This window comes from Salmo salar, chromosome 06 (assembly GCF_965601325.2).
Source record: "Salmo salar chromosome 06, fSalSal1, whole genome shotgun sequence".
Lineage (NCBI taxonomy): Eukaryota > Metazoa > Chordata > Actinopteri > Salmoniformes > Salmonidae > Salmo > Salmo salar.
This window is the reverse complement of record NC_138296.1, coordinates 31,350,204-31,377,117: the sequence shown is the minus strand read 5'-3', so window position 1 is coordinate 31,377,117 and position 26,914 is coordinate 31,350,204. Positions and strand designations below refer to the sequence as shown.

Genomic DNA, 26,914 nt, shown 5'->3' with positions numbered 1-26,914 from the left:
GGTAAAGGAACCTGTGATAGATTTAGTATTGTTGGGTAACAGATACCTCTATGGAGGGATGATGTTGCAAATTGAGATACTACAATTGAGGCCATGTTCCCAGGCAGGTGTGGTACAGTATTCTGTTGTTGACTCAGACAATAATGGGCAATCAGTGATTAGTTGGTAATATTATGCGTATAGACGGCATGTTGGGTATAATTAGGAGGTGGGTGACTTATAGTACGCATGCCCTGCAAATAATCTCTCTCTCTTTCTCTTTCTTTCTCTCTCTCTCTCGCTCTCTCCCTTTCTCTCTCTGTTTCTCTCTCATTCGCTCTTCAAGTCTTGTCTTGCTCTTCGGATACACTTTTTCATAGCTCAAGGTTACTTGTGTGAATGTCTATTTATCACTTTTAGCTTTGCACGCCTCCTCCCACCTTCTCATGCCATCACTAGTTATTTTCTCAATTGACTATGGTCCTGTTCCCTATTACTCCTGCTGAAACGCCACTTCCCCAACCAGATGCTCGCACTCACAAAATGTTTTCTCTTCCCAGAGAGAGCCAAAACGCCTCAGTCTGTGCCAGTACGACAACACTGGTGTCCGTTGTTTCTCTCCCTTTAGACTGTTCCATGTAAACTCTATTCACTCTCCTTCACCACTACCAGCTTCCTCTCTCCCTTTAGACTGATCCATGTAAACTCTATTCACTCTCCTTCACCACTACCAGCTTCCTCTCTCCCTTTAGACTGATCCATGTAAACTCTATTCACTCTCCTTCACCACTACCAGCTTCCTCTCTCCCTTTAGACTGTTCCATGTAAACTCTATTCACTCTCCTTCACCACTACCAGCTTCCTCTCTCCCTTTAGACTGATCCATGTAAACTCTATTCACTCTCCTTCACCACTACCAGCTTCCTCTCTCCCTTTAGACTGATCCATGTAAACTCTATTCACTCTCCTTCACCACTACCAGCTTCCTCTCTCCCTTTAGACTGATCCATGTAAACTCTATTCACTCTCCTTCACCACTACCAGCTTCCTCTCTCCCTGTGTGTCAGCCACTACATTGCTGTTATATAGATTTCACATTCACAAGAACCCTGGCTTCCAAATTAGATTTCTATTCTTCTGTCTTGTTGACTTTTTCCCTTTTCTTTCATCTCCAGCAAGGTTACCCTGAGGCAGGCGGCGCTTTTATGGAAACAAGGGGGCGTTGGCAGAGGGATGAGGAGATGGAGGAGAGGGGCTTCGCCGCCAGCCATGCCGTAATCGATCTTGTTTAAAGGGATGTAGTGAGCTGAATGTTTGAACTCATCTCCTCGTTAACAGTTGTCTGGGATTTAATTAAGAAGCCGAACGGATTTAATGTCAATTACATTCCCAAAATGAAGGAGAGAGAAAAGTCACAAATAAAGAAATAAAGAAAGGAGAGGCTCATTAAAGGAGTTTCATGCATCATCCTAGACGAAACATTACCCCCTTTTCTCTAGTTTATTTCTCTTTCCTCTTTCTCTCTCTCTTCGTGTCTCTGTAAGGGCCATTAGCACACATTGTCACATCTTTTCTTTGCCGTTGGCGCACAATATGACTATATGCAAATTAGACAATAAAGATTTCATCGACATTGACACTTTCTGGCTCCCAGTGATTTTGTCAAGCGAAACAAGATATAAGTCTGGAGCCTGTTTCTCTACAATTGAAGTGATAAGTTCTTTTGTGTACTTTATTGATTTTTTTGAATGTCGGAAACCACAGTTAATGCCATCATATCATCCTTACACTATATCATCAACATGACACTGAAACAAAAGAATGTGAAAAGATAAAACAGACAACTCCACGGCATGACCCACATTAAATACAACTTTATTTAGGTCGGAGAACTTGTAGTTTGTGTATATATATATATATATATATATATATATATATATATATATATATATATATATATATATATCTCTGACGGTCAGTTCTGTTTCTATTGTGTGCTGAGAGGACAAGCATTGCCCTGTGGCCTATGGAAGGCCAACTGTCCACAAGTCTGTTGGCACTCCATTGGACAACAATAAGACTGTCACCATAACAACACTGCCCATCCTACAGCAACATTATCTCTTCTTCCAACCAGCAGCACCCTCTGTTTGAGCAGCCATAGAGGGGCACGGTGGAGTCTCAGTGATATATTGCTGTTAATTTGCGAGGATGGGGTAAGGATTGGAGCGAGGGACTGAGGAAGGTAGAGAGGCGGTACATGTGACCCAGCAGTCATGACAGTCCAGCAGTGTCTCTGTTAGTTTTCTAGTTGGCAGGAGGGGGTGGGGCTCCACCTCAAGGCGTTTTACTCCATGTCTCCTCTGAAAGGTGTGTCCAGATGTGTTATCCAGATGTTCTGCTACAGGGCTGGTGGAGGGATGGAGGGATAGAGGTGAGTGGGGCGTCAGTAGGTTAGCACACCTCTGGGGGGGGGGGGGGGGTAGGAGAAGGAGCACCCATACCAGCCTGTGTGTCTACAAGGGCTGGAGGTACTGTGTACATAATCTTCTTCGTTCAGGTCTCTGTAGCACTGCGATGTGTGTGTGTTTGCGCCGGCGTGTGTGTGTGTGTTCTCACTGTGAGGGTTCAGTTGGCCTCACTGTTAAGCCGAGAGATTAGCCAGATGAGCTCCGAGCTGGACTCTGGCGGGCGGGGATAGAGGGAGAGAAAGAGAGATGGATGAGGACCTGCCCACAGTGGAGGTAGCCCCGACACAGGAACATGGGGGCATGGAGGTTAGGGGAGCTGGCCAGGTCACAGTGAGAGGAGAGACAGAGAGAGGATAGGAGGGCCTGTTATGGGTAGGAGAAAAGAGAGCCCAGATGGGCAGAGAGGAGTGGGATGAGTTTAGGCCAATGGCAGACTTCCACACACTAGTTGGTAAATCCCAACATTACACACTGCGACATGAGGCTATACTTCCCTGCATGCCAACTCTGAGAGGGACAGGGTCTTGCCAGGCACTATTTGCATCAGTTTACTATGAGACAGGGAAGGTACTATGCTTACATGCACAATTCTGTTGGAGTATCTGGGTATTCAGATGAACTCTGTGGACCCCAGGAAGAGTAGCTGCTGCTTCTGCAAAAGCTAATGGGGATCATAATAAACAAACAAATAAACTGCACTTGGACTCATATGTTCTGAATACTGTCTAGACTGTTTGCATGCTTACTACTGTATATTGATATTCCATTGATGGTTGCATGAGGCACATTTTCCCTAAAGGTAGCAAGCACTAACAACTAATGCAGAGCGTTACATCATTTTCTTTTACTTCAATCGCTTCCTTTCATGTTTAATTTGTTCCTAAGAGGTCCAAAACCGCCTCTTAACAATTGCAAATATTCACCAGAAAGCTGTCATGCAAACAACAGTAATCTGAATGTAATGTTTACATGCCAAATACTGACTTAATAAATCCCAAACAAATTGTTTAGGAAAGGAGTATTGTACACTCATTTCACTTGAAATTAGCTCATTCGGATTACTGGACTTCTTGTCCAATACGGGTGTTTACTTGTTTAATTCAGACTCATTTAATTCTGACTAATAGCAGATTATTAGTGTGCATTTAAACACAGCAGGTGTGACAGTGAGGATTGACTGTGACACTAGTGATAAACCAGACAGATCTATTTTACAAACATCATCTGAACGAGGGAGAACCACCACAGCCAAACCACTGCATATTGTCTTTTCAAGTAAAACATTTGCTCAGAGGAAAACCAAATCATCAGTAAGCATCAGGGGTCTGAAGTGTAGACTGGGGTTTATGCGTCTGAATAGACAGTAACATCTTAAAAGATCATTTAGTCTTTGTGATGTTAGTGGTTAAAGTTCCCTGCTGGACCCTGCAGGGCTGTTCTAGCAGCAGTCTGAGACAGGCAGTCTGAGACAGGCAGTCTGAGAGAGGCAGTCTGAGACAGGCAGTCTGAGACAGGCAGTCTGAGAGAGGCAGCAGAGAGGCAGTCTGAGAGAGGCAGCAGAGAGGCAGTCTGAGAGAGGCAGTCTGAGAGAGGCAGCAGAGAGGCAGTCTGAGAGAAGCAGCAGAGAGGCAGTCTGAGAGAGGCAGCAGAGAGGCAGTCTGAGAGAGGCAGCAGAGAGGCAGTCTGAGAGAAGCAGCAGAGAGGCAGTCTGAGAGAGGCAGCAGAGAGGCAGCCTGAGAGAGGCAGCAACGGCAGCAGCCTAACAGAGATGTTGTGGTTATGGCCTCATAAACACAGGAGCTACTCCCCTCTTTAACATTAAATGAAACACCCAGACACTTTTATGTTCAGATCTCACTTACAGTACTTCCCATATATAGCCTTGTGAGTGAGCCTTTCTCTCTTTGATTCTGTCTCTCTCTTCTATTCTCCCCACAGTCACATCGCTCCATCTCTACCTGACGTGATGCTCCCATACCCCCCACAGGAGGAGGACTTTATAGTGAGTGGTTCCTGATCCAAGTCACACACTGGCCTCCCAGGCCTCAGTGCTACAGAAACCCCACTAAGCTCTCTCCAGACCAATCAGAGCACAGCAGTGCCAAAGGCCATGGGGTTTAATCACTTCTGTTACATTGAGGTTTTTCCTTTTTACAAATACATTAGTAATACCATATATTATGCATTCAGTGTTCAAAGTATGACACCTGCCATTGGAAAATACATAGTCAGGAAATCATTACGTAGTCTATATAGGTGCTATGAGTCCATTTCCAAACAGCCCATATTGTCAGGACAGAATCAGTTGTCCCTAAATTAGATAAATAAAGTATTTTGTCTAGTGTTGCTGTTTGTGAAATGGACATGAGTTCAGCCAGCCAGTGGCTATTCATCTTGATGAGATAGCTGTTAACTGAAGGCTAAGCTGCTGGGTCAGGGAGCCATAACACAACTATCCACTATACCCCTCGCTGTGCTCCTCGCTCGCATCCTAATAATCCTAACTTGATTTCCAGGAATACATTTCGCCCTCTCTCGGTGGAAGCCTTAATTAGTTTTATTTTAATTTATTCCAGATAACGATCAGACTTTAGTGAACACACGGCGTTTGTCAGGAAAGAGAAATCTCCCACACACAGCCGAAGTTATCAAAGCTTGAAATCAGGAATCCTGACTGCAACAAAATGTCATCTTTTTCATACAGAGGGGACAATAGAAGGAGCTGAATACTCTACATCTCCTTCTCTTTCCTCCACTTTAATTAAAAGAGCTCTCTGAATCTCTCATTTCTCTCCCTCTCCCACTTTCGTGCTCACTCTCTCCCTCTCCCCCTCCCCCTCTATCATGTGTGGAGAGGCAAGTGCCTATCTCTATGCAGAATCAAGTTATTTCTCTCATGTTGAACTTAAGCCCTGTCCCATATTTTTGTCTGGCGATTGCTTTTGCTTTCTCTCTTTGCTCTCTCTCTCTCTCTCTTTCTTTCTTTCTCTTTCTTTTTTCTTTCTTTCACACACTCTCTCAATCTCTCTTTTCTATGTCATAGAGGTTACATCATTCAGGGAGAGAGAGATGATGTTTGATAGAATGTTTAGAATAAACATTGGGTGGGATAGCCTATCAGGATGACATAGGGGTGGGCTGGGATAGCCTATCAGGATGACATAGGAGTGGGGTGGGATAGCCTATCGGGATGACATAGGGGTGGGGTGGGATAGCCTATCGGGATGACATAGGGGTGGGGAGAGAGAGGGTTGGGGTGGGATAGCCTATCGGGATGACATAGGGGTGGTGAGAGAGAGGGTTGGGGTGGGATAGCCTATCGGGATGACATAGGGGTGGGGAGAGAGAGGGTTGGGGTGGGATAGCCTATCGGGATGACATAGGGGTGGGGAGAAAGAGGGTTGGGGTGGGATAGCCTATCGGGATGACATAGGGGTGGGGAGAGAGAGGGTTGGGGTGGGATAGCCTATCGGGATGACATAGGGGTGGGGAGAAAGAGGGTTGGGGTGGGATAGCCTATCGGGATGACATAGGGGTGGGGAGAGAGAGGGTTGGGGTGGGATAGCCTATCGGGATGACATAGGGGTGGGGAGAGAGAGGGTTGGGGTGGGATAGCCTATCGGGATGACATAGGGGTGGGGAGAAAGAGGGTTGGGGTGGGATAGCCTATCGGGATGACATAGGGGTGGGGAGAGAGAGGGTTGGGGTGGGATAGCCTATCGGGATGACATAGGGGTGGGGAGAGAGAGGGTTGGGGTGGGATAGCCTATCGGGATGACATAGGGGTGGGGAGAGAGAGGGTTGGGGTGGGATAGCCTATCGGGATGACATAGGGGTGGGGAGAGAGAGGATTGGGCTGGGATAGCCTATCGGGATGACATAGGGGTGGGGAGAGAGAGGGTTGGGGTGGGATATGGGAGCATTGGGAAAGATTGGAGGAAGGGTCCATACAGAAACAAATGGAAGATGCCCTTTTGAAAGGAGAATGCTACCTCACCTGAATGACAGTGTGCAGTAGTTCACGAAAACATAGATGTTTGTAGGTGTTTTCTGTATTTAGCAAAGTAGGTAGCAAGATTAGAGGTTTGAGTTGAGGTAAACGTGTGTGATGATGGGTGTGCTAGTTACTACTGTTCCTGTCGATGAATGCTTCATGACAGCACTCTAAATATCAATGCCTCACTGTGTGCATACTGTATAATTTGCATATATATGTTTTTACAGGGTACAGTAGTCTGGCTACAGCGAGGGGTTGTCTGGTGAGCTGTTGCAGGAAATTACATAAATTTAATCCAGCTCAATCTGGTGGCCCCTCACCCTACAGAGTCACTCCTCCCCTCCCCTCGTCCCTCCTCTCGCCCTCCTGTGTGTCCCCCTCTAGCCCGAGGGCAGGTAGGGCATCTCATTGTGGTAGTTGTAGTCCGGGCAGACCTTCTGGACCAGGCGGTAGTCTGTACTGTAGAAGGAGATGTAGATACAGATGACCTTGAAGGGCTTGGAACAGATCCAGGAGACATGGCTCTGTGTCTGCTCCTGGAAGCAGGTCTTGGACGGGTCGTAGTTGCACAGCGACGTGCGCTTGCTGCGGTCCACCTTCTCATAGTCCACGCGGCAGTTGAAGATCTTAGAGTCCTTGGGGTAGACCACGCTCTGGCGCTCCAGGTCAAACTCCACCGCCTTGACCGGCGGCACCAGGCTGACTGAGATGTTGCCCTGGCCCGTGGAGTTGTGGCGGAAGTAGACGCTGAACGTTCCGTTGCCATGGTCTACGATCTTGCCGGTAATCAGCAGATTGAGGCGCACCGTCTTGATATTAGAGTAAAAGTCTCCCCAGCCAAACATCTTCTTGAACTTGCCCGTCTTGACGATGGGCCGCCGTTTGACGCGGGAGGAAGAGGACGTGTCTGGCTTCATCAGGTCACTACCCAGCATCTCCCAGAACTCCTGCTTGGAGAAGGGAATGGGTGAGCGGTAGGGCAGCTCCAGGGAGGTGGCATTGGCTGCCCGACTTTTACTCTGGAGCATCCAGCGACTCAGGGGGGAAAGGGGAGTCTGACTCCCCAGGAGACCCACCGTCTTAGAGGACGACCCGTCTGCTGAGGAGCTCTTGGGGCTTGGAGAGTCATCTTCTTGACCCAGGGCCAGCTGGAGATAAAGAGGGATATGGAGAGAGAGAATGAGAAAAAGAGAGAGTGAGAGAGGGGGAGAGGGTGTGTGAGAGAAAAAGGGTGAAAGGGAAAGGGAAAGTGAGAGAGAGAGAGAGATGGAAAGAGGAGAAAAAAGGGGAAAGTGGAGTTATTATCAAGGGAGTAAGAAACAAGGACAGAAAAGGAATGAAAGATGTAATCGATACTTCATTTAGCTCCTGGTGCTATAGGTATCAACTGTGACATTCTATCAATGTTGTACTTTTCTAAATGAATGTTTGAGTATGCAGGTATATATGTTGCTTCTGTTACATTCTGGTGTCTATTCAGGTTGAGAACAGATATACCTTAACGTCTGGTTTTCAGAGAAGCTATATTGCTCCCCAGGCAGCAGATGAAATACAAATCGACTCCTATACCTTCAGCTACTTGAGAGGCCTGGGGGGATGAAGGTAGAGATTTAAGCCCCATAGTGCAGGCCTGAGTGGAGAAACAATTATTGCTTCGGTGCCTTCGGTGTGGGGTTGGAGGAGGGGCAGGCGAATAAACCTTGATGTGCAATTAAGGTTTTTTATGTTTTAATTAAAAAATCTGTGTTGACACACACACAAAGCTGTCAGATGTTAACAGTGAGTGAGGAGAAAGGAGAGCGAGAGATAAGATAGTCGTGCTGGGCTCAGCCGTGGCTTTGTGGAGTGTGTGAGTGTGTGTGAGAGCAGGCTGTAATGGGTAATTATTAGATGGTAATGATCTATTAACAGGTAGGCACTGTCGGCTGTGGGAGCCCAGAGTGCTCTTCTGTCCTTTTGATCTAACCGTGGAGAGGATAGGAGTCTGTCTGTGTCGCCGTTCCTCTGTTTGTGTTAGTGTCATTATGCAATGGATGGTTGCCGGAATGTGTGTGGACAGTACCCTATTAGCGAGGTATAAGTGTGTGTGTGTGTGTGTGTGTGTGTTTGTGTGCATGCTCTCTCTCTCTCTCTCTCTCTCTCTCCCGCTCTCTCTCTCCCAGATAGAGCAGAGTTTTCCCAGTGATCCCACTGTTATACAGTGATTCATAATGCATGCTGCTCTGTCTGTGCTCTGATCCATCCACTGTTTTGAGTGTCAGGGCTTCCTTACACCGGCTTAGTCAGGATTATTAAGTTTTACTCATTCTTACTCCATTTTATACAGATTTCCACAGGCTCACTCAGATTTGTTCTCTTGCATTTCAGACAGTCTTGTAATATTGATTTTCTGTTGCTCTAAAACATGTATTTCCTTTCGTAACAACTTGCATTGCAGCAGTCTGTAGAGGATTCCCTACTGATGTTGTTGTGTTATGGTCTAGCTATGGACTCAGACTCTGGAGGAGATGAGGAGTCCCCAGACCTCAGCCTTTCTGTCTGGTCCCTCTAGGGCTGTTTGAGTTACCTGGGCTGGGTCACAGTCAACACTACACACCCCTGGTCTGGGTACCTGGGCTGGGCCACAGTCAACAATACACACCCCTGGTCTGGGTACCTGGGCTGGGCCACAGTCAACACTACACACCCCTGGTCTGGGTACCTGGGCTGGGCCACAGTCAACACTACACACCCCTGGTCTGGGTACCTGGGCTGGGCCACAATCAACACTACACACCCCTGGTCTGGGTACCTGGACTGGGCCACAGTCAACACTACACACCCCTGGTCTGGTTACCTGGGCTGAGTCACAGTCAACACTACACACCCCTGGTCTGGTTACCTGGGCTGGGCCACAGTCAACACTACACACCCCTGGTCTGGGTACCTGGGCTGGGCCACAGTCAACACTACACACCCCTGGTCTGGGTACCTGGGCTGGGCCACAGTCAACACTACACACCTCTGGTCTGGGTACCTGGGCTGGGCCACAGTCAACACTACACACCTCTGGTCTGGGTACCTGGGCTGGGCCACAGTCAACACTACACACCCCTGGTCTGGGTACCTGGGCTGGGCCACAGTCAACACTACACACCCCTGGTCTGGTTACCTGGGCTGGGTCACAGTCAACACTACACACCCCTGGTCTGGTTACCTGGGCTGTGCCACAGTCAACACTGTCTCCCATGTTTCCCACAGAGAGCTGACCCTCATTCAGACACAAACACATCAGCCTGACAAGGAACCCTGTTGGTTAAAATGTGATATTATTTGACATTTCTGATAGCGTCCCTGAGAATTCCTCCTTGGCTTCATTAATAATGAATAAAAAACATGGAGCAGAAGACATATTGATTTTAATCTATTCAGAAGCCTTCTCTTGCCTGTGAGTGCGTGCCAGGCGCTGTGACTGTGATTGCAAATACACTATTCCCCCTTGTCCCTGAATGATGTGCCACTTTGGGTTTGACTCCTCTCCCTTCATGGGACACTGTCTGCCAGTCTCCCTAGGTGGCACTGCAGTCTCTCAGTGGTGGCCATCACAGTGCCCTCCAGGGTTGTGTGGAATGTGCCACTGTATGAATCTTTATGACACTCTATGACACTCACACTTGTGTTTACATTGAGCTCATTTCCCAGACACTCAGTGATTCAGTGACTCAGATAGGCAGTGGCGGCAAGGAGGAGAGCTGAACAACAAACACATTGCCCCCTCTATAATACAATCTCACTGAGCCATAACTTGCATGAGATGTGTTCGTTTAAGGATCTGAATATGTAAACAGAGCATTCGGGGTGAGACAGGACGTGTGTGTTAGAGGTTAGGGAAGAGAGAGTGCTGCTGTAGAACAAACGATTGAAGTGCACAGCGTCAGTGTGGGAGACATGTCAGAACGGGCTTCATGGATGATTACTGGGGTAATAAAACAATGAGGATGAGATCCCCCTCGCTTTAGAGCAGATGGTTAACGGCTTGAAGGAACGCTTCTGTAGAGTGAGTCACCGTGCTGAAGGTTATGCACTGGCCTGCTTATGTTGACGGATGTCTGAAGTGAAAGATGGAAACACATGCTATGAGGCTGAATAGTGCTGTATAAGACTGACATAGCATGGCACAGCAGTTTGAAGAAGATGAATAGACCTGTTTAACAGCAGCTGTATTAGGCTGAGTTGTAATCCGAGGAACAATGTTGGTGTTAGGTTTCAAAGTACTTATGAAGCTTCATAAAGAGTGCTTATCAGCCGATCTGAGCTACACAAAGCTGAAATGAGAGCGAAGGTGCAATCAGGTCAGAGTCTAGGGTTGTTGGCGGGGGGTGATTTTGTCATCTGTCTGTCATGTGTGAGTCAGTGAAATGGTTGGAGGGAATGTGGGGGGGTCTGCAGGCTCCATCACTGTGGTAATTGTGACGCATTAAGCGTTAGTGAGTACAGGCCTGGGGCCTCTCTCGCGGCAGGGGGTAGAGGAACGGGAGAGGATGAGAGGGAGGAAATGATCAACAAGAGCCCACCAGCTCCACAGGAAATATTCAGATTATTAAAGTGACAGTTACACCATTTTACCCTCCCATTTCCCTGGCGTCACGACACACAGTTGCTAAAAGCCAGAACAGAGATTATGGAGAAAGTTAGCTCAAATCTCTGAACTTACTGTTCTGTTCTGTCACAGTGCTCAGGTGGTGATGAGAGACCATGGTGTCAACTAGAGAAATACTGCTACTGAAAATAGAGCGTTTTACCTATTCAGATGTGTCTTCTCATCAATATCCACGTGTATAGAGACGGTGTATATGGGATTTGATCATATAGAGGCACACAGCAGGTGTTATTACAGCACATCCTTCTCCTGGGCAGCAGATGGCTTCAATAAGCTCTCAATTTTCCTCTGGCTGTTGAGTTGAAATCTTCATCTCTAATATGACATACATTTTTAATTAAAGGCTCAAGCGCCTGCTCATATTTCATCGACGCTTTGTGGGTTTTTTTCCCTCCCACCAAACTCCAGACCTAATGTGTTAACTGTAGGAATATTCTCCTTCTGTTACATGATTAAAATCGGAGAGCGGCTGTGCCCTTACAACTAATTATTCCACTGGCTAGCGTGGACGGGAGGGCCGGGGGAGGGAAAGGTAATTTCACAAGAAACAAGGCGTTTGACTCTTAATTAATAATTTACGTCAGCTTCAAGGGGATCACCGGAGCTTAGCTCTGCGCTGGGTGGATGAACTCACTAAATTCAGCTCTGCGCTAGGTGGATGAACTCACTAAATTCAGCTCTGCGTTGGGTGGATGAACTCACTAAATTCAGCTCTGCGCTGGGTGGATGAACTCACTAAATTCTGCGCTGGGTGGATGAACTCACTAAATTCGGCTCTGCGCTGGATGGATGAACTTACTAAATTCAGCTCTGCACTGGGTGGATGAACTCACTAAATTCAGCTCTGCGCTGGGTGGATGAACTCACTAAATTCTGCGCTGGGTGGATGAACTCACTAAATTCGGCTCTGCGCTGGATGGATGAACTTACTAAATTCAGCTCTGCACTGGGTGGATGAACTCACTAAATTCAGCTCTGCGCTGGGTGGATGAACTCACTAAATTCTGCGCTGGGTGGATGAACTCACTAAATTCGGCTCTGCGCTGGGTGGATGAACTCACTAAATTCGGCTCTGCACTGGGTGGATGAACTCACTAAATTCAGCTCTGCACTGGGTGGATGAACTCACTTAATTCAGCTCTGCACTGGGTGGATGAACTCACTAAATTCAGCTCTGCACTGGGTGGATGAACTCACTAAATTCAGCTCTGCACTGGGTGGATGAACTCACTTAATTCAGCTCTGCACTGGGTGGATGAACTTACTAAATTCAGCTCCGCACTGGGTGGATGAACTCACTAAATTCAGCTCTGCACTGGGTGGATGAACTCACTAAATTCAGCTCTGCGCTGGGTGGATGAACTCACTAAATTCAGCTCTGCGCTGGGTGGATGAACTCACTAAATTCAGCTCTGCACTGGGTGGATGAACTCACTACATTCAGCTCTATGCTGAGTGGATGAACTCACTACATTTAGCTCTATGCTGGGTGGATGAACTCACTACATTCAGCCTCTTTCTCTCTGTTTTGAGCTCCTTACTCATTTTGGACAAGTTCAGTTCTACCATCCCACTGGACCTGCAGCTTCATTTAGTATGCTGAGGGAGAGACCTTGCTCTGAATTGGTTATCAAATTTGTACATTATAAGATATCGACAAGGCGGCTGAGTGGAGTGCGGTGCTGGAGCAGGATAGCAGGAGGAGAGAGAGAGAGCAGGGGTTGATGAGATCTGCTACTGTATAGGCCCACCTGTCTGAGAGGACCTGAGAGGGGACTGGACTCTCTCTCTACCTCCCTCCCTCTCTCTCTCCCCCTCTACCTCCCTCCCTCTCTCTCTCCCTCTACCTCCCTCCCTCTCTCTCTCCCTCTACCTCCCTCCCTCTCTCTCTCTCTCTCCCTCCCTCTAACTCTCTCTAACACACTCTCTCTCTGTGGTGATGCACTGTGGAATACTGGGCTTAACTTTAATTTGAGGTCATATCAGTGGACATAGTTAATACTATCTGGTTTTTGTGTCTGGTTATAGTACAAACACAAACATCAACAGAGTGTGGACATCTCCATCGACATTGTCATGGCTCCAACCTACATCATACATCTCCTTTAAGCTACAGTACAAACTCAGAAAACCCTTCCAGAGCAGAGCACTACCCTTGGAGACATATAGTACTCCAGTCCTTCAGATCACTTCAACATCTCGGGACTACACCCTGGAGGCCCCTAAGTCAGCTGGTTGTTGGAGTGGGTAGATACTTGTGTGTCTTTACTCCCTCCCTACTGTAACCAAACAGCCCGTCACAGACTGGTGAGGTCAGCAGAAGCCCCATCACCCCCTGACGATGTCACCAGGAGCCCCCGTCACAGCCTGGTGAGGTCAGCATGGGACCCATAGCCCACTGCATCATCAGGAGGACATCACTAGTGGTCTCTTTGTAGTAGCAGATGGTGACAGATGTCCCCTCTTCAAATAAACCTGCTTCTATTTCCAGTAAAAAGGAGTTCTGCCACCGTCCGCTCTCTAAAGCTGTTTGTTCTTGAGATAACTTTTTATTTACATAAATAAAAGTATATTCAGCACAAATAGGAAGCTATCGAGTGGCTAGCATTCTCAGAGGAATAAAATTGTCTGACGCTTCCTTCCTAATGATCAAAGGTGAAATTACTTCTAATTCTATGGAATTAGAGACAATTTATGACTTAAAGCCAATTTATGCTTGATCTGAAAATGTGGTCGGAGGCTTCGTATGGAGGGTGTGACGCAATTGCAGAGTCTCCAGAGGCATGCAGAGACCAAATCAAGCTCTGTACCGCATTGCCGTGTGCTCTCAAATGTTTTAACAATTCAGAGGGCTCTGTATAGCTCCGCATTGACATGATTGGTTGACAGCAGAGCTGTTGTGAAGGATGTTGTCAAGGAAGTGAGTTTGTGTTTATACAGGACCTCCCGCCCCAACTTACTGTCAACCAATCATGTCAATGTGGAGCTATACAAAGCCATCCCGCATTGTTAAAAAATTTGAGAGCACGAATGTTTCATCTGACTTCTGTGGAGGCCACATCGCAGTAAATGCTGTACGGTCACAGCAGACGTCGGATTGACCATGCAGAGCCTTTTACAACCTTTGTATATCATTGTTGTGTGGTTCAAACAATTCCTGACAGACACATACTGTAACATATTCTCTAGCACAATTCATCCAAGGCCCTTTTTTTCTATGTGCCCCAGTGTTTCAGAGGAGAATACCACAACTGGTTGGGCAGGAGAAAGGCGCATCTCTAGGGTCATCCATGCCACACAATGGTGCCGGAGGGGATGGCTGCTGTTTTACAGGCTCCTAACCAATTCTGCTATTTTGTGTGTTTTTTCACGTTGCTTGTAACTTATTTTTGTACATAATGTTTCTGCTACCGTCTCTTATGAACGAAAAGAGCTTCTGGATATCAGAACAGCGATTACTCACCTCAAACTGGACTAAGATTTTTTTCTTTAATGAGTCTGACGCGAAGGATATACTGCTGCTCCCAGACCAGGCCCAAATCCCTGTCATTCGCATGAAGAGGAGATGGAGATACAGGGGCCGCAGATCCGGGTGCCTTGTGAGAATTCGTTGGTGAGTGGGTAACCCGGCTCTACCATCCGTCCTATTGGCCAACGTGCAATCACTGGAGAATAAACTGGATGAACTCTGTTTGAGATATCCTACCAATGGGACATTAAAAACTGTAATATATTTTGTTTCACCGAGTTGGCTGAACGACGACATGGATAACATAGAGTTGGCTAGGTTTTCCGTCCAGCGGCAAGACAGTTACCTCCGGTAAGACGAGGGGTGGTAGTCTGTGTCAATTTGTCAATAACAGCTCGTGCGCAGTCTCTAATATTGAGGAAGTCTCTAGGTTTTGCTCACCTGAGGTAGAGTACATCATGATAAGCTGTAGACCACACTATCTACCAAGAGAGTTTTCATCTATATTTTCGTAGCTGTCTATTTACCACCGAAAACCGTTGCTGGCACTAAGACCGCACTCAACGAGCTGTATAAGGCCATAAGCAAACAAGAAAATGCTCATCCAGAAGCAGTGCTCCTAGTGACCTGGGGACTTTAATGCAGGCAAACTTAAATCCGTTTTACCTAATTTCTACCAACATGTCACATCTGCAACCAGTGGAAAAACAACTCTGGACAAGCTATGCTCCACGCACAGAGACCCGTACAAAGCTCTCCCTCGCAATCCATTTGGCAAATCTGACCATAATTCTATCCTACTGATTCCTGCTTATTCACAAAAACTAAAGCAGGAAGTACCAATGACTCGCTCAATACGGAAGTGGTCAGATGATGCGGATGCTAAGCTACAGGACTGTTTTGCTAGCACAAACTGGAATATGTTGGCTCCCGAGTGGCGCAGTGGTCTAAGGCACTGCATCTCAGTGCTAGAGGCATCACTACAGATCCTGGTTTGATTCCAGACTGTATCACAACTGGCCGTGATTGGGAGTCCCATAGGGCGGCGCACAATTGGCCCAGCTTTGTTTGGGTAGGCCGTCATTGTAAATACAAATTTGTTTTTAACTGACTTGCTTAGTTAAAAAAAATACAAATTCTGAGATTCATCCGATGGCATTGAGGAGTATACCACCTCACTCACCGGCTTCATCAATAAGTGCATTGATCATTTCGTCCCCACAATGACCGTACGTACATATCCCAACCAGAAGCCATGGATTACAGGCAACATTTGCACCGAGCTAAAGGCTAGAGTTGCTGCTTTCAAGGAGCAGGAAACTTATAAGAAATCCCGCTACGCCCTCCGACGAACCATCAAACAGGCAAAGCTTCAATACAGGACTAAGATTGAATCCTACTACACCGGCTCTGTGAAAGTTGGATGTGGCAGGGCTTGCAAACTATTACGGACAACAATGGGAAACCCAGCCGCAAGCTGCCCAGTGACGCGAGCCTACCAGACAGGCTATATGCAATTTATGCTCGCTTTAAGGCAAATAACACTGAAGCATGCATGAGAGCACCATCTGTTTCAGACGACTGTGTGATTACACTCTCCGTAGCCTTGTGAATCAACATTCACAAGGCCGCGAGCCAGACTGATTACCAGGACGTGTACTCAGAGCATGCGCGGACCAACTGGCAAGTGTCTTCACAAACATTTTCAAACTCTTTCTGACCGAGTCTGTAATACCTATGTGTTTCAAGCTGACCACTATGGTCCCTGTGCCCAAGAACACAAAGGTAACCTGCCTAAATGACTCACGTCTGTAGCCATGAAGTGCTTGAAAGGCTGGTCATGACTCACATCAACACCATCACCCGGATACCCTAGACCCACTCCAATTTGCATACCACCCCAACAGATCCACAGATGATGCAATCTCTATTGCACTCCACACTGCCCTTTCCCAACTGGACAAAAGGAACACCTATGTGAGAATTCTGTTAATTGACTACAGCTCAGCATTCAACACCATAGCACCCACAAAGCTCATCACTAATTTAAGGACCCTGGGACTAAACACCTCCCTCTGCAACTAGATCCTAGTCTTCCTGACGGGCCACCCCCAGGTGGTAAGGATAGGCAACAACACATGTGCTACGTTGATCCTCAGCATTCTTAGTCCCCTCCTGTACTCCCTGTTCACCCACGACTGTGCGGCCAAGCATGACACCATCATTAAGTTATCTAACAACACAGCGGTGGTAGGCCTGATCACCGACAACGATGAGACAGCCTATAGGGAGGAGGGCTGAGACCTGGCAGTGTTGTGCCAGGACAATAACCTCTCCCTTAACATGAGCATGACAAAGAAGCTGATCGTGGACTACAGGAAAAGGAGGGCCGAACACTCCCCTATTTACATCAATGGGGCTGTAGTAGAGTGGGTCGAGAGCTTCAAGTTCATCACCAACAAACTATTATTTTCCAAACACAGTGAAGAGGGCACGACAACGCGTATTCCCCCTCAAGAGACTGAAAAGATTTGGCATGGATCCCAGATCCTCAAAAAGTTCTACATCTGCACAATCGAGAGCCTCCTGACCGGCCTGGTATGGTAACTGCTCGGCATCCGACCGTAAGGCACTACAGCGGGTAGTGCGTATGGCCCAGTACATCACAGGGGCCAAGCTTCCTGCCATCCACAACCTATATACTAGGCAGTGTCAGAGGAAGGCCCAAAAACTTGTCAAAGACTCCAGCCACCCTAGTCATAGACTGCTCTCTCTGCTACCGCACGGCAAGCGGTACCGAAATGCTAAGTCTTGGTCCAAAAGGCTCCTTAATCGCTTCCCCAAAACATAAGACTGCTGAACAATGAATCAAATGGCTACCCGGACTATTTGCATTGACCCTCATCCTCCTCCCTTTATACTGCTGCTACTCGCTACTTATTATCTATGCATAGTTACGTTAGCCCTACCTACATGTACATATTACTTCAACTACTTCGACTAACCTGTACCCCCGCACATTTTTATTTTTATTTATTTCACCTTTATTTAACCAGGTAAGCTAGTTGAGAACAAGTTCTCATTTACAACTGCGACATGGCCAAGATAAAGCAAAGCAGTGTGACACAAACAACAACACAGAGTTACATATGGAATAAACAAGCGTACAGTCAATAACACAATAGAAAAAAAGAGTCTATATACAGTGTGTGCAAATGGCGTGAGGTAGGCAATAAATAGGCCATAGTAGCGAAGTTATTCACAATTTAGCATATTAACACTGGAGTGATAAATGAGCAGATGATGATGTGCAAGTAGAGATACTGGTGTGCAAAAGAGCAGAAAAGTAAATAAAAACAATATGGGGATGAGGTAGGTAGATTGGGTGGGCTATTTACAGATGGACTATGTACAGCTGCAGTGATCGGTTAGCTGCTCAGATAGCTGATGTTTAAAGTTAGTAAGGGAAATATAAGTCTCCAGCTTCAGCGATTTTTGCAATTCGTTCCAGTCACTGGCAGCAGAGAACTGGAAGGAAAGGCGGCCAAAGTAGGTGTTGGCTTTGGGGATGACCAGTGAGATATACCTGCTGGAGCGCATGCTAGTCGGGCGGGCGGGTGCGGGCAGTGAACGGTTGAAAAGCATGGATTTGGTTTTACTAGCGTTTAAGAGCAGTTGGAGGCCACGGAAGGAGTGTTATATGGCATTGAAGCTCATTTGGAGGTTAGTTAACACAGTGTCCAAAGAAGGGCCAGATGTATACAGAATGGTGTCGTCTGCGTCGAGGTGGATCAGGGAATCACCTGCAGCAAGAGCACCATCATTGATATATACAGAGAAAAATGTCGGCCCAAGAATTGAACCCTGTGGTACCCCCATAGAGACTGCCAGAGGTCCGGACAACAGGCTCTCCAATTTGACACACTGAACTCTGTCTGCGAAGTAGTTGGTGAACCAGGCGAGGCAGTCCTTAGAGAAAGCAAGGCTATTGAGTCTGCCGATAAGAATACGGTGATTGACAGAGTCGAAAGCCTTAGCCAGGTCGATGAAGATGGCTGCACAGTACTGTCTTTTATCGACGGCGGTTATGATATCGTTTAGTGCCTTGAGCGTGGCTGAGGTGCACCTGTGACCAGCTCGGAAACCAGATTGCACAGCGTAGAAGGTACGGTGGGATTCGAAATGGTCAGTGATCTGTTTATTAACTTGGCTTTCGAAGACCTTATGAAAGGCAGGGCAGGATGGATATAGGTCTATAACAGTTTGGGTCTAGAGTGTCACCCCCTTTGAAGAGGGGGATGACCGCGGCAACTTTCCAATCTTTAGGGATCTCGGACGATACAAAAGAGAGTTTGAACAGACTGGTAATAGGGGTTGCAACAATGGCGGCGGATAGTTTTAGAAATAGAGGGTCCAGATTGTCTAGTCCAGCTGATTTGTACGGGTCCAGGTTTTGCAGCTCTTTCAGAACATCTGTAATCTGGATTTGGGTGAAGGAGAAGCCGGGGAGGCTCGGGCAAGTAGCTGCGGGGGGGGCGAAGCTGTTGGCCGGGGCTGGGGTAGCCAGGAGGAAAGCATGGCCAACCGTAGAGAAATGCTTATTGAAATTTTCGATTATCATGGATTTATTGGTGGTGACCGTGTTACCTAGCCTCAGTGCAGTGGGCAGCTGGGAGGAGGTGCTCTTGTTCTCCATGGACTTTACGGTGTCCCAAAACTTTTTGGAGTTAGAGCTACAAGATGCAAATTTCTGTTTGATAAAGCTAGCCTTTGCTTTCCTGACTGACTGCGTGTATTGGTTCCTGACTTCCCTGAACAGTTGCATATCGCGGGGACTATTCGATGCTAGTGCAGTCAGCCACAGGATGTTTTTGCGCTGGTCAAGGGCAATCAGGTCTGGAGTGAACCAAGGGCTATATCTGTTCTTAGTTCTACATTTTTTGAAAGGGGCATGCTTGTTTAAGATGGTGAGGAAATGACTTTCAAAGAAGGACCAGGCATCCTCGACTGACGGGACGAGGTTAATATCCTTCCAGGATACCCGGGCCAGGTCGATTAGAAACAGAAGTGTTTTAGGGAACGTTTGACAGTGACTTCGTACCGGTACCCCCTGTATATAGCCTTTGTTATTTTGTGTTCCTTTTTTCACTTTTGTTTATTAGGTAAATATTTTCTTAACTCTTATTTTCTTCAAACTGCATTGTTGGTTAAGGGCTTGTAAGTAAGAATTTCACGGTAAGGTCTACATCTGTAAAATAGGATTTGACAATTGCGCTTGTGCAGAAAAGTGTTTTCTGTCTGTGGACAGGCAGCTTTGTGCCTGTCTGGTGATGTGTCACAGAGCACAATCTCCCTCTACCCATCATGCCTCTCTCTACTGCCGTATGTCAGTCAGGCAGGCAGCAGGGGATGCTGAGGGCCTGGGGGGCTGAGGGCGGCCTGAGGCTCAGTGCTGGGGTACTCGCTGGGTGGGCAGGAGAATGGCGCACCTCTAGGGTCATCCATGCCATGCCTGCGCATAACTCAAGCTGTTTTATAACCCGAGCAGGAAGTGACAGCCTGTCCATAATAACACCACTGGCCCTTTTCTCTGCCTCTTATCTAAAGCTCCTCTCATTCACTTTAGTGTGTCTGTCTAGCTCTTGTCTGTGGGAGGAATTATTGAAGTACAATAAGAATCCATTGTCCACAGGGAGGTGTTTTAATGTCTGTAACCTCTTGTTACACCGTGACCCTGCCTGCTCTTGTCTTGGACCTGGTCCGTCTTGTAAAAGAGTTTTGATCTCAATGAAACCTGGATAGATAAAGGTTAAACAAAACAATAAATACAGAAAATGAGAGACAGAGATATGGCTATAGCTTATCTGTGTTTGTGATGCCATAGTATAACTGTACTGTTTGTGACTGATTGATACTGTTTGCAGATGTGATTGAACCTGGAGACAGCAAGATAGAGAGGCACTAGGACTATAATGCACAGCTTTGCATTGGCAATCATCTAATGTGTTTGTGATGATACAGCATTGCTGTATTGTACCATATTTGTGTGGCCATGTACAGTCTGTGTCTCTCTGTCTCAGTTTGGAATGCTTTGGATGTATTGTTGTTGTACAGGGGGAGCATGGCTGGTGTTGTCCTGCTTAGTGAGGGATGAATCTGGGTGGACAAGGTCACTGACCGTGAAGGGAGGGCTGGGTATCTAAGAAAGATGACTCAGACTTTCTGACAAGATAAAAGAGGGGAAAAGAGCTGCATGTGGTTAAAATGACCTTCAGCCAGTCTCTTAACCTTAAATAACACAACACGCTGTGGAAAGACGCTCTGTTTAATATCTTACTTCAATATGAAGAGTTGAAAATACGAACACCTAAAATTGCACTGGCAACTAGATGTCAGATATGTAATGGTCCTATAGACTTCATAGTGGACAGGGGTAGAAAGGCTGGAGTAAAAACAGATCAGTGAGAACAGACCCTGATGCTCAACATATACATAAAGCTCATACAACACATAGCTGTATAAACATAGATCAGTCATGTAGCTGCAGATGCCCGGCCTATAACCAGAAAACATAGATCTGTGTAGATCAGAGTGCTGTCTGCAGCGTAACTTCATTGGGAGAAGCCCCAGGTAATACTTAAGACATCACACTGATGTTTCAGCACCATGGACAGGAACCACAACTAACACGGGAAAAATAGAAGACGTTTTCAGCACCATGGAAAGGGAGCGCAACTAATGCTAAAACCCACGAAAGTTGAGAGCCACTTCAGATCCTTGGACAGTACCTCAGATCTCTTACTGGGCGAATATTCCACACACCTCTGTTGGCCTATGGATCCTCTCTGTTGTTCCCATTTCATTTCCCCATAAACTTAGAATTGTAAAGCTAGAGTTAATACATTGGAAATCATGCTCTCTGACAACTACTGTATGTATAGTGGGTGACAATCTGTGGAGTGTGGAGGACATGTGCAACCTCTCAAGGTCTCTGAGAACTTGAGGCTTCTAGCCTATAGAAGTCCTTGTTCAATACGTGCCTGCCTCTCCAAAACTCTCCAAAAGCATCCCTATGGTGTGTGTGTGGTGTGTGTGTGTGTGTGTGTGTGTGTGTGTGTGTGTGGGTGGTGCGTGCGTGCGTGCGTGCGTGCGTGCGTGCGTGCGTGCGTGCGAAAGCGAGATTGTGAATGTGTAATATACAGTATTGACTTCGTTTTACCAGTACAATTCACTAGTAATCACTTGCATACTACTGCACCGAAACCCTTATCCATGCCTTCATCACCTCCCGACTAGACTACTGCAACACTCTCCTCCCTGGTATCCTCACCAAACTCACCAACAGATTCCAGCTGGTCCAGAACTATGCTGCCAGAATCCTCACCCGCACCAGATCAACTGAACACATCACACCAATCCTCATCAATCTACACTGTCTCCCTGTGCAATCCTGTATTGACTTTAAGACACTCCTCTTCACCGACAAAGCCCTCCACAACCTGGCATCCACCTACCTCTCTGACCTTTTCCCAGTCTATGCCCCCTCTCGCTCCATCCGCTCCTCCTCTGCTGGTCTCCTTGTCACCCCCTCATTCTGCCTCTCCACCATGGGTGCCCGGGCCTTCAGCTGCTCGGCACCCAGGCTCTGGAATGCACTACGCCCACACATACAATATGAAGCCACAGTCATCTCATTCAAATAACTCCTCAAAACACACCTCTTCATAGGAAGTCTATAACCTGTAGTCTGTAGTCTATGTAGTCTGTCCTACACTCCTTCTCAGTATCCATGTGTCCCCCCCAAACCCAAACCCTTACCCTAAACCCGTGCCTTTGCCTATTCCCAAACCTACCCCCTAAACCCAAACCCTTCCCTTTGCCTATTCCCAACCCCACCCCCTAAACCCTTACCCTAAACCCTTCCCTTTGCCAATTCCCAACCCCACCCCCTAAACCCAAACCCTTACCCTAAACTGGGTTTATATCCTCTACCCAAGCCCTCCCTCCTCATTTTATTTGTCCTGTTTTGTCTGGTCCTTTGATTTTAAATTGCACATTGATTGTTACACTTGATTTGATGTAAACCTACTGTTAACGGAAGATGTCCTTGACTGTCCTGAAAGGCGTCCACCAAAGAAAATGTATTATTCTTATTATTATTACTACTGTTACTCCTCCATCTATTCTACACTCTATCCATTTCAATCCCTCTCTTTCCCTCTGTTTTTCTCTGCCCCAACTCTTTCATTTAATTCTGTCTCTCACCATACTCTCTGTTCTCGTTGTATGCTGTTCTACACATTTCCCTCCTTCTCTTTTTCTATCCTATTCACACTAGGCTGTCCCTCACCCTGTATTTGACTGCTAACTCTCCCTTTCTGCACACTCTTCCTTATTCAGCCCTTTTGTAAGCCCAGTCATTATGAGCATGGGCACATGGAACACAGCTCTGTCTTTCTCTTTCTCTCTCGATCTCTGTGTGTGTGTGTGTGTGTGTGTGTGTGTGTGTGTGTGTGTGTGTGTGTGTGTGTGTGTGTGTGTGTGTGTGTGTGTGTGTGTGTGTGTGTGTGTGTGTGTGTGTGTGTGTGTGTGTGTGTGTGTGTGTGCATGTGTGTGTGTGTGTGTGTGTGCATGTGAACCTGGAGAAAGCACAATAACCCTTGATATTGCCTGTAAGGATCTAATGGTATTGCTATGAGACTAGTGTTGGGTTAATAGCCCTAATATAAACATTTAGCAAACAAATTAGTTGTAATAGGCTCTTGACTGTATAACACGGAATGCTCGAGCCATTTAGTCCATTAGAAACTTCCTGAATCCAATCTCTGAGCTGCATGTCATTGAATGAAAAATTGCTAAACCCTCGCCAAAAACGTACCGTAATTTCTCAGCATAGCAGTCAATTTCAAAGCACTCTGACTAAGACTGTTTATATTATTCATATCAACCAATGCATGGCATAGTAATTAATATTTGAGACGCTAAATCCATCACATCATTGTTGCTTTCTTCGTGTTGATAGTGTATTAATAACCTTATTTCCATCCAGACAGAGTGGGTTTATACACCCTAGAGACAAAGGCTACACACTGATATTGAGTGGGGCAGTACAATAGGGAAATCAGCTGAATTTGAATATAAATGCATGGTTTATCATTATTAATCCGAGCTCTATTGTGTAATAATTTGGATAATTTATTAATTGCTCTATAATTTATCAATGTCATGCTGCTAATGAATTACCCAAGATTCCCTGCTGAGAGATGTGGTGCGCCACAGTTTTTAGATAGGCAACATGGTAGAATATTGATAGAAACTGCACTCCAATTAATTACATCATTAGTGCAATCCTGCTGCGTTTGAGAGTATGTGGCAAGCATGTGTGAACATACACCTTGAAGCGTAAACATGCTCTCCGACTCCTAAAATCTCTTTCTTAGATGGGAGGAAATGGAAGGGGAACATTTATTCAATTGGTCAAGTAATAGGGCCAATGTCATCTATTAATAATATGTCTTTACGACCCAAATCCTTTGTAACACGTGCAAATGTTCAATCAATGAAGAAAAATAATTTTGAGACAGTGGTACATTTGGCCTAATGATGACTTTTATTTTGAATTGTCCATAATCTCATTTTAATTTCACATAGGCTAAACAGTGGCATATGTATTTATTTAAAATAGGTTACCTACTTTAAGATGTACTCTCAAACGTTTGTATCATTTCAGCCAGTAGTTTTGAAAGTGGTGCTCAAGAGCCAAAAGTTGTCCCCGTTTTTTGTTTACTACCTCATCAAATTGTGTACCAAGTCATCTATTTCGTGTAATATGTTACATCAAAGACAGTACAGTATGTAGGCAGAAACTGCTTCTCCAATAGAAATCCCTAATCACACTTATAGGCAATGCCATGGTGATGTTGGCTAGTGGGCTGAAACACGTCACTGGGTCTAAGGGGAACTGCCATGTGCTGGCCGTCAAATCAAAGGCAGTGCTTCGATATAATGTTGGTTTTGAGGAAAATGAAAAGGTGTCAGTTTGTCACTTTCACGAGGTTGGAGTAATAATATGTCCAACTACTTAAGACGTTGGCTCGAATCCAGGTTGTGCCTTTAGATTTCAAGAAAATGAACAACTAAGGAAGAAAATGTCACTTCTCTCACTGACTTCTCAAACCCCAGCCTGCTCTGCTTGGTTTGTTTCGCAAGTGTTCCCAGGAAGTCTTGCGATGTTGCACCTCTGGGTTTAGAAACTCTGTGGTTACATCCTGCAATATATATATATTTTTTTTTATTTTTTTTACAATTCGTATGATATGTTAAGAATCCAATTCTTACTATATTTTACGAATTTGTTGTGCTTAAAGTCCTGGATTAGGCAACTACCCAGTGGGCAAAAACTGGTTTAATCAACTTGTTTCCACGCCATTTCAATCAAATAAATCAATGTGATGACATTGAATCAATGTGGAAAACGGATTGGATTTGAAAAAAATAATCAACATAAGGGGATTCCGTCTTTTTCACCTAACTTTTAACCTGAATCCAATGACATGGTGACATGTTTTGTTGATTTCACCTTGACTTTACATTAGTTGCCAACTCAACGATAACTAGACGTTGAACTGACATCTGTGCCCAGTGGGTAATAACTCTTTGAATACTTTATTATAGCCTACAATTCACCTGTAGACTACAGTCTTTGTTCAGTCAGAAGCGCCCAAGGTTATTCCGTGTGTGTGCCTTTACAAAGCCACAAGGTCGGCCGCTCTGACACAAAGGTGTCACAACAGAACACAACACATCAAAGAAGCAACCTTGCGACAACACTTGAATTTAGCCTACGTCATTCAGTTTTTGTTCTTGATGCTACAATTTGCCTCTAAATTTGCCAAATTAGATTGTTGCTCTATATACCGATATACATGTAAAGCATGATGACGTAAATTTGTTTAGAATATTAAAGTCTAGGCTAAAATTGTGCACACAACATGGTCAATAAACATGCCCAATAAGGCACTTAGTTTCATCTTGATGTTAGTCATGTTTATCTCATTAAAAGCGTTTAATTTACCAGGACTCTAAATCCTGTGGTAATTGCAGATCATTAATCACAACATAATTTTGATTGAGTATACATCAGGTTGCACAGTGTGGTACCTGAAATGCCATAGGCTACAGTGCACTAACGTCGAATTGTGTTGCCTGCAATAATCAGCTAGTGGTCAATAAAAAATTATAGAAATTCCTTTTTTTTTTGTCAACCTTGCACAATGAAACATTAAAATATTGACCAGACATTACCTGTATGGGGGACACGTTGCACTGTGTCTCATGCCATATTCGTCTCGGCTTTGTACCGTTATTAAGTTATCGTTCAATTTTTTTGGTTCTAACATATAGTAATGAACGGTCAAAGAGAGTCCCCTTTCGTTGTCCATCAACACATAACTTCATCAATGGATAGAATACGCTTCAACCGAGGAACTCCAATATGGAGCTTCGAGGCACACTTAATGTACGGGACCGTTGTCCGTGGCGCAGCATGCTATCCATGGCAACCGCTCACAGCGTACCCACTCACGCGGGTCTCTGCCCTGGGAGAGCGAACCTTGTCGGGTCCAGTAGCTCGTGCGACACCGTACGCACGGTTAATTCCCTTCACTTTTCGACAAACAAATGAGTGGCACATGTCTGAAGGAAGAGGTAGCCTAGTAACGACGGGGGTGAATGGACATGGAACTATGGACACAGACACACATATGACTGGTGTAACTTTTTTACACTGCTGGGCACCGCCGCCCCTTCTTGCTTACCAAGCACGCTGTTCCGTTAAGGAGAAGCAAGATAAAGCCGTGGTTGGAACGCATTTTTCTGCCGCGCGCAGTGCCTCAGATTCCCGCTTCAGCCCGAAGTCAGCTTTCCTTCACGAAGACGCTATTCCTTCCGTACTGTATTCCCCAAAGCTAAGATACGGTCCCATGTCCAACGCAGGCTCAGCTGCTACACCTGGGCACCTTCAACACGCGCCTGTTCTTTTACTTTTCCCGGGTTTGAGTCCAATCACTTCAACATTGGAAATCCATGAGAATGTACCGCATTACCATCCACGAAAAATAGTGTATGCAATTCCTGCTCAACCTGCAACAGTGTGAGTGAGAATGAAGTAGATCATATCTGTTCGGCTGTATCAGTGTATATCCACGGGGGTGAAGCCAAGTTGATGAATGGAATCCTTGGCGTTGCTCATATCAGCGTGTGTGGACTGACAAGGAATCGAATCCTGGCATTGACGTTTAAACAGTCTCTCTCTCTCTCTCCCTACCCCTCATGCGTGTGGCCCCAACTATCTCTCTTTC

General features: G+C 46.0%; 1 protein-coding gene across 1 annotated transcript; it reads right to left on the bottom strand.

The window, feature by feature from the left end:
* Positions 1-26,914, bottom strand: LOC106606905 (neurexophilin-1). Its single transcript, XM_045720129.2, has 2 exons — positions 26,372-26,914; positions 1-7,595 (listed from the first exon to the last, which is right to left on the bottom strand). The coding sequence occupies exons 1-2, from the start codon at positions 26,423-26,425 to the stop codon at positions 6,828-6,830; spliced, it is 822 nt and encodes a 273-aa protein (XP_045576085.1). The 5' UTR covers positions 26,426-26,914; the 3' UTR covers positions 1-6,827.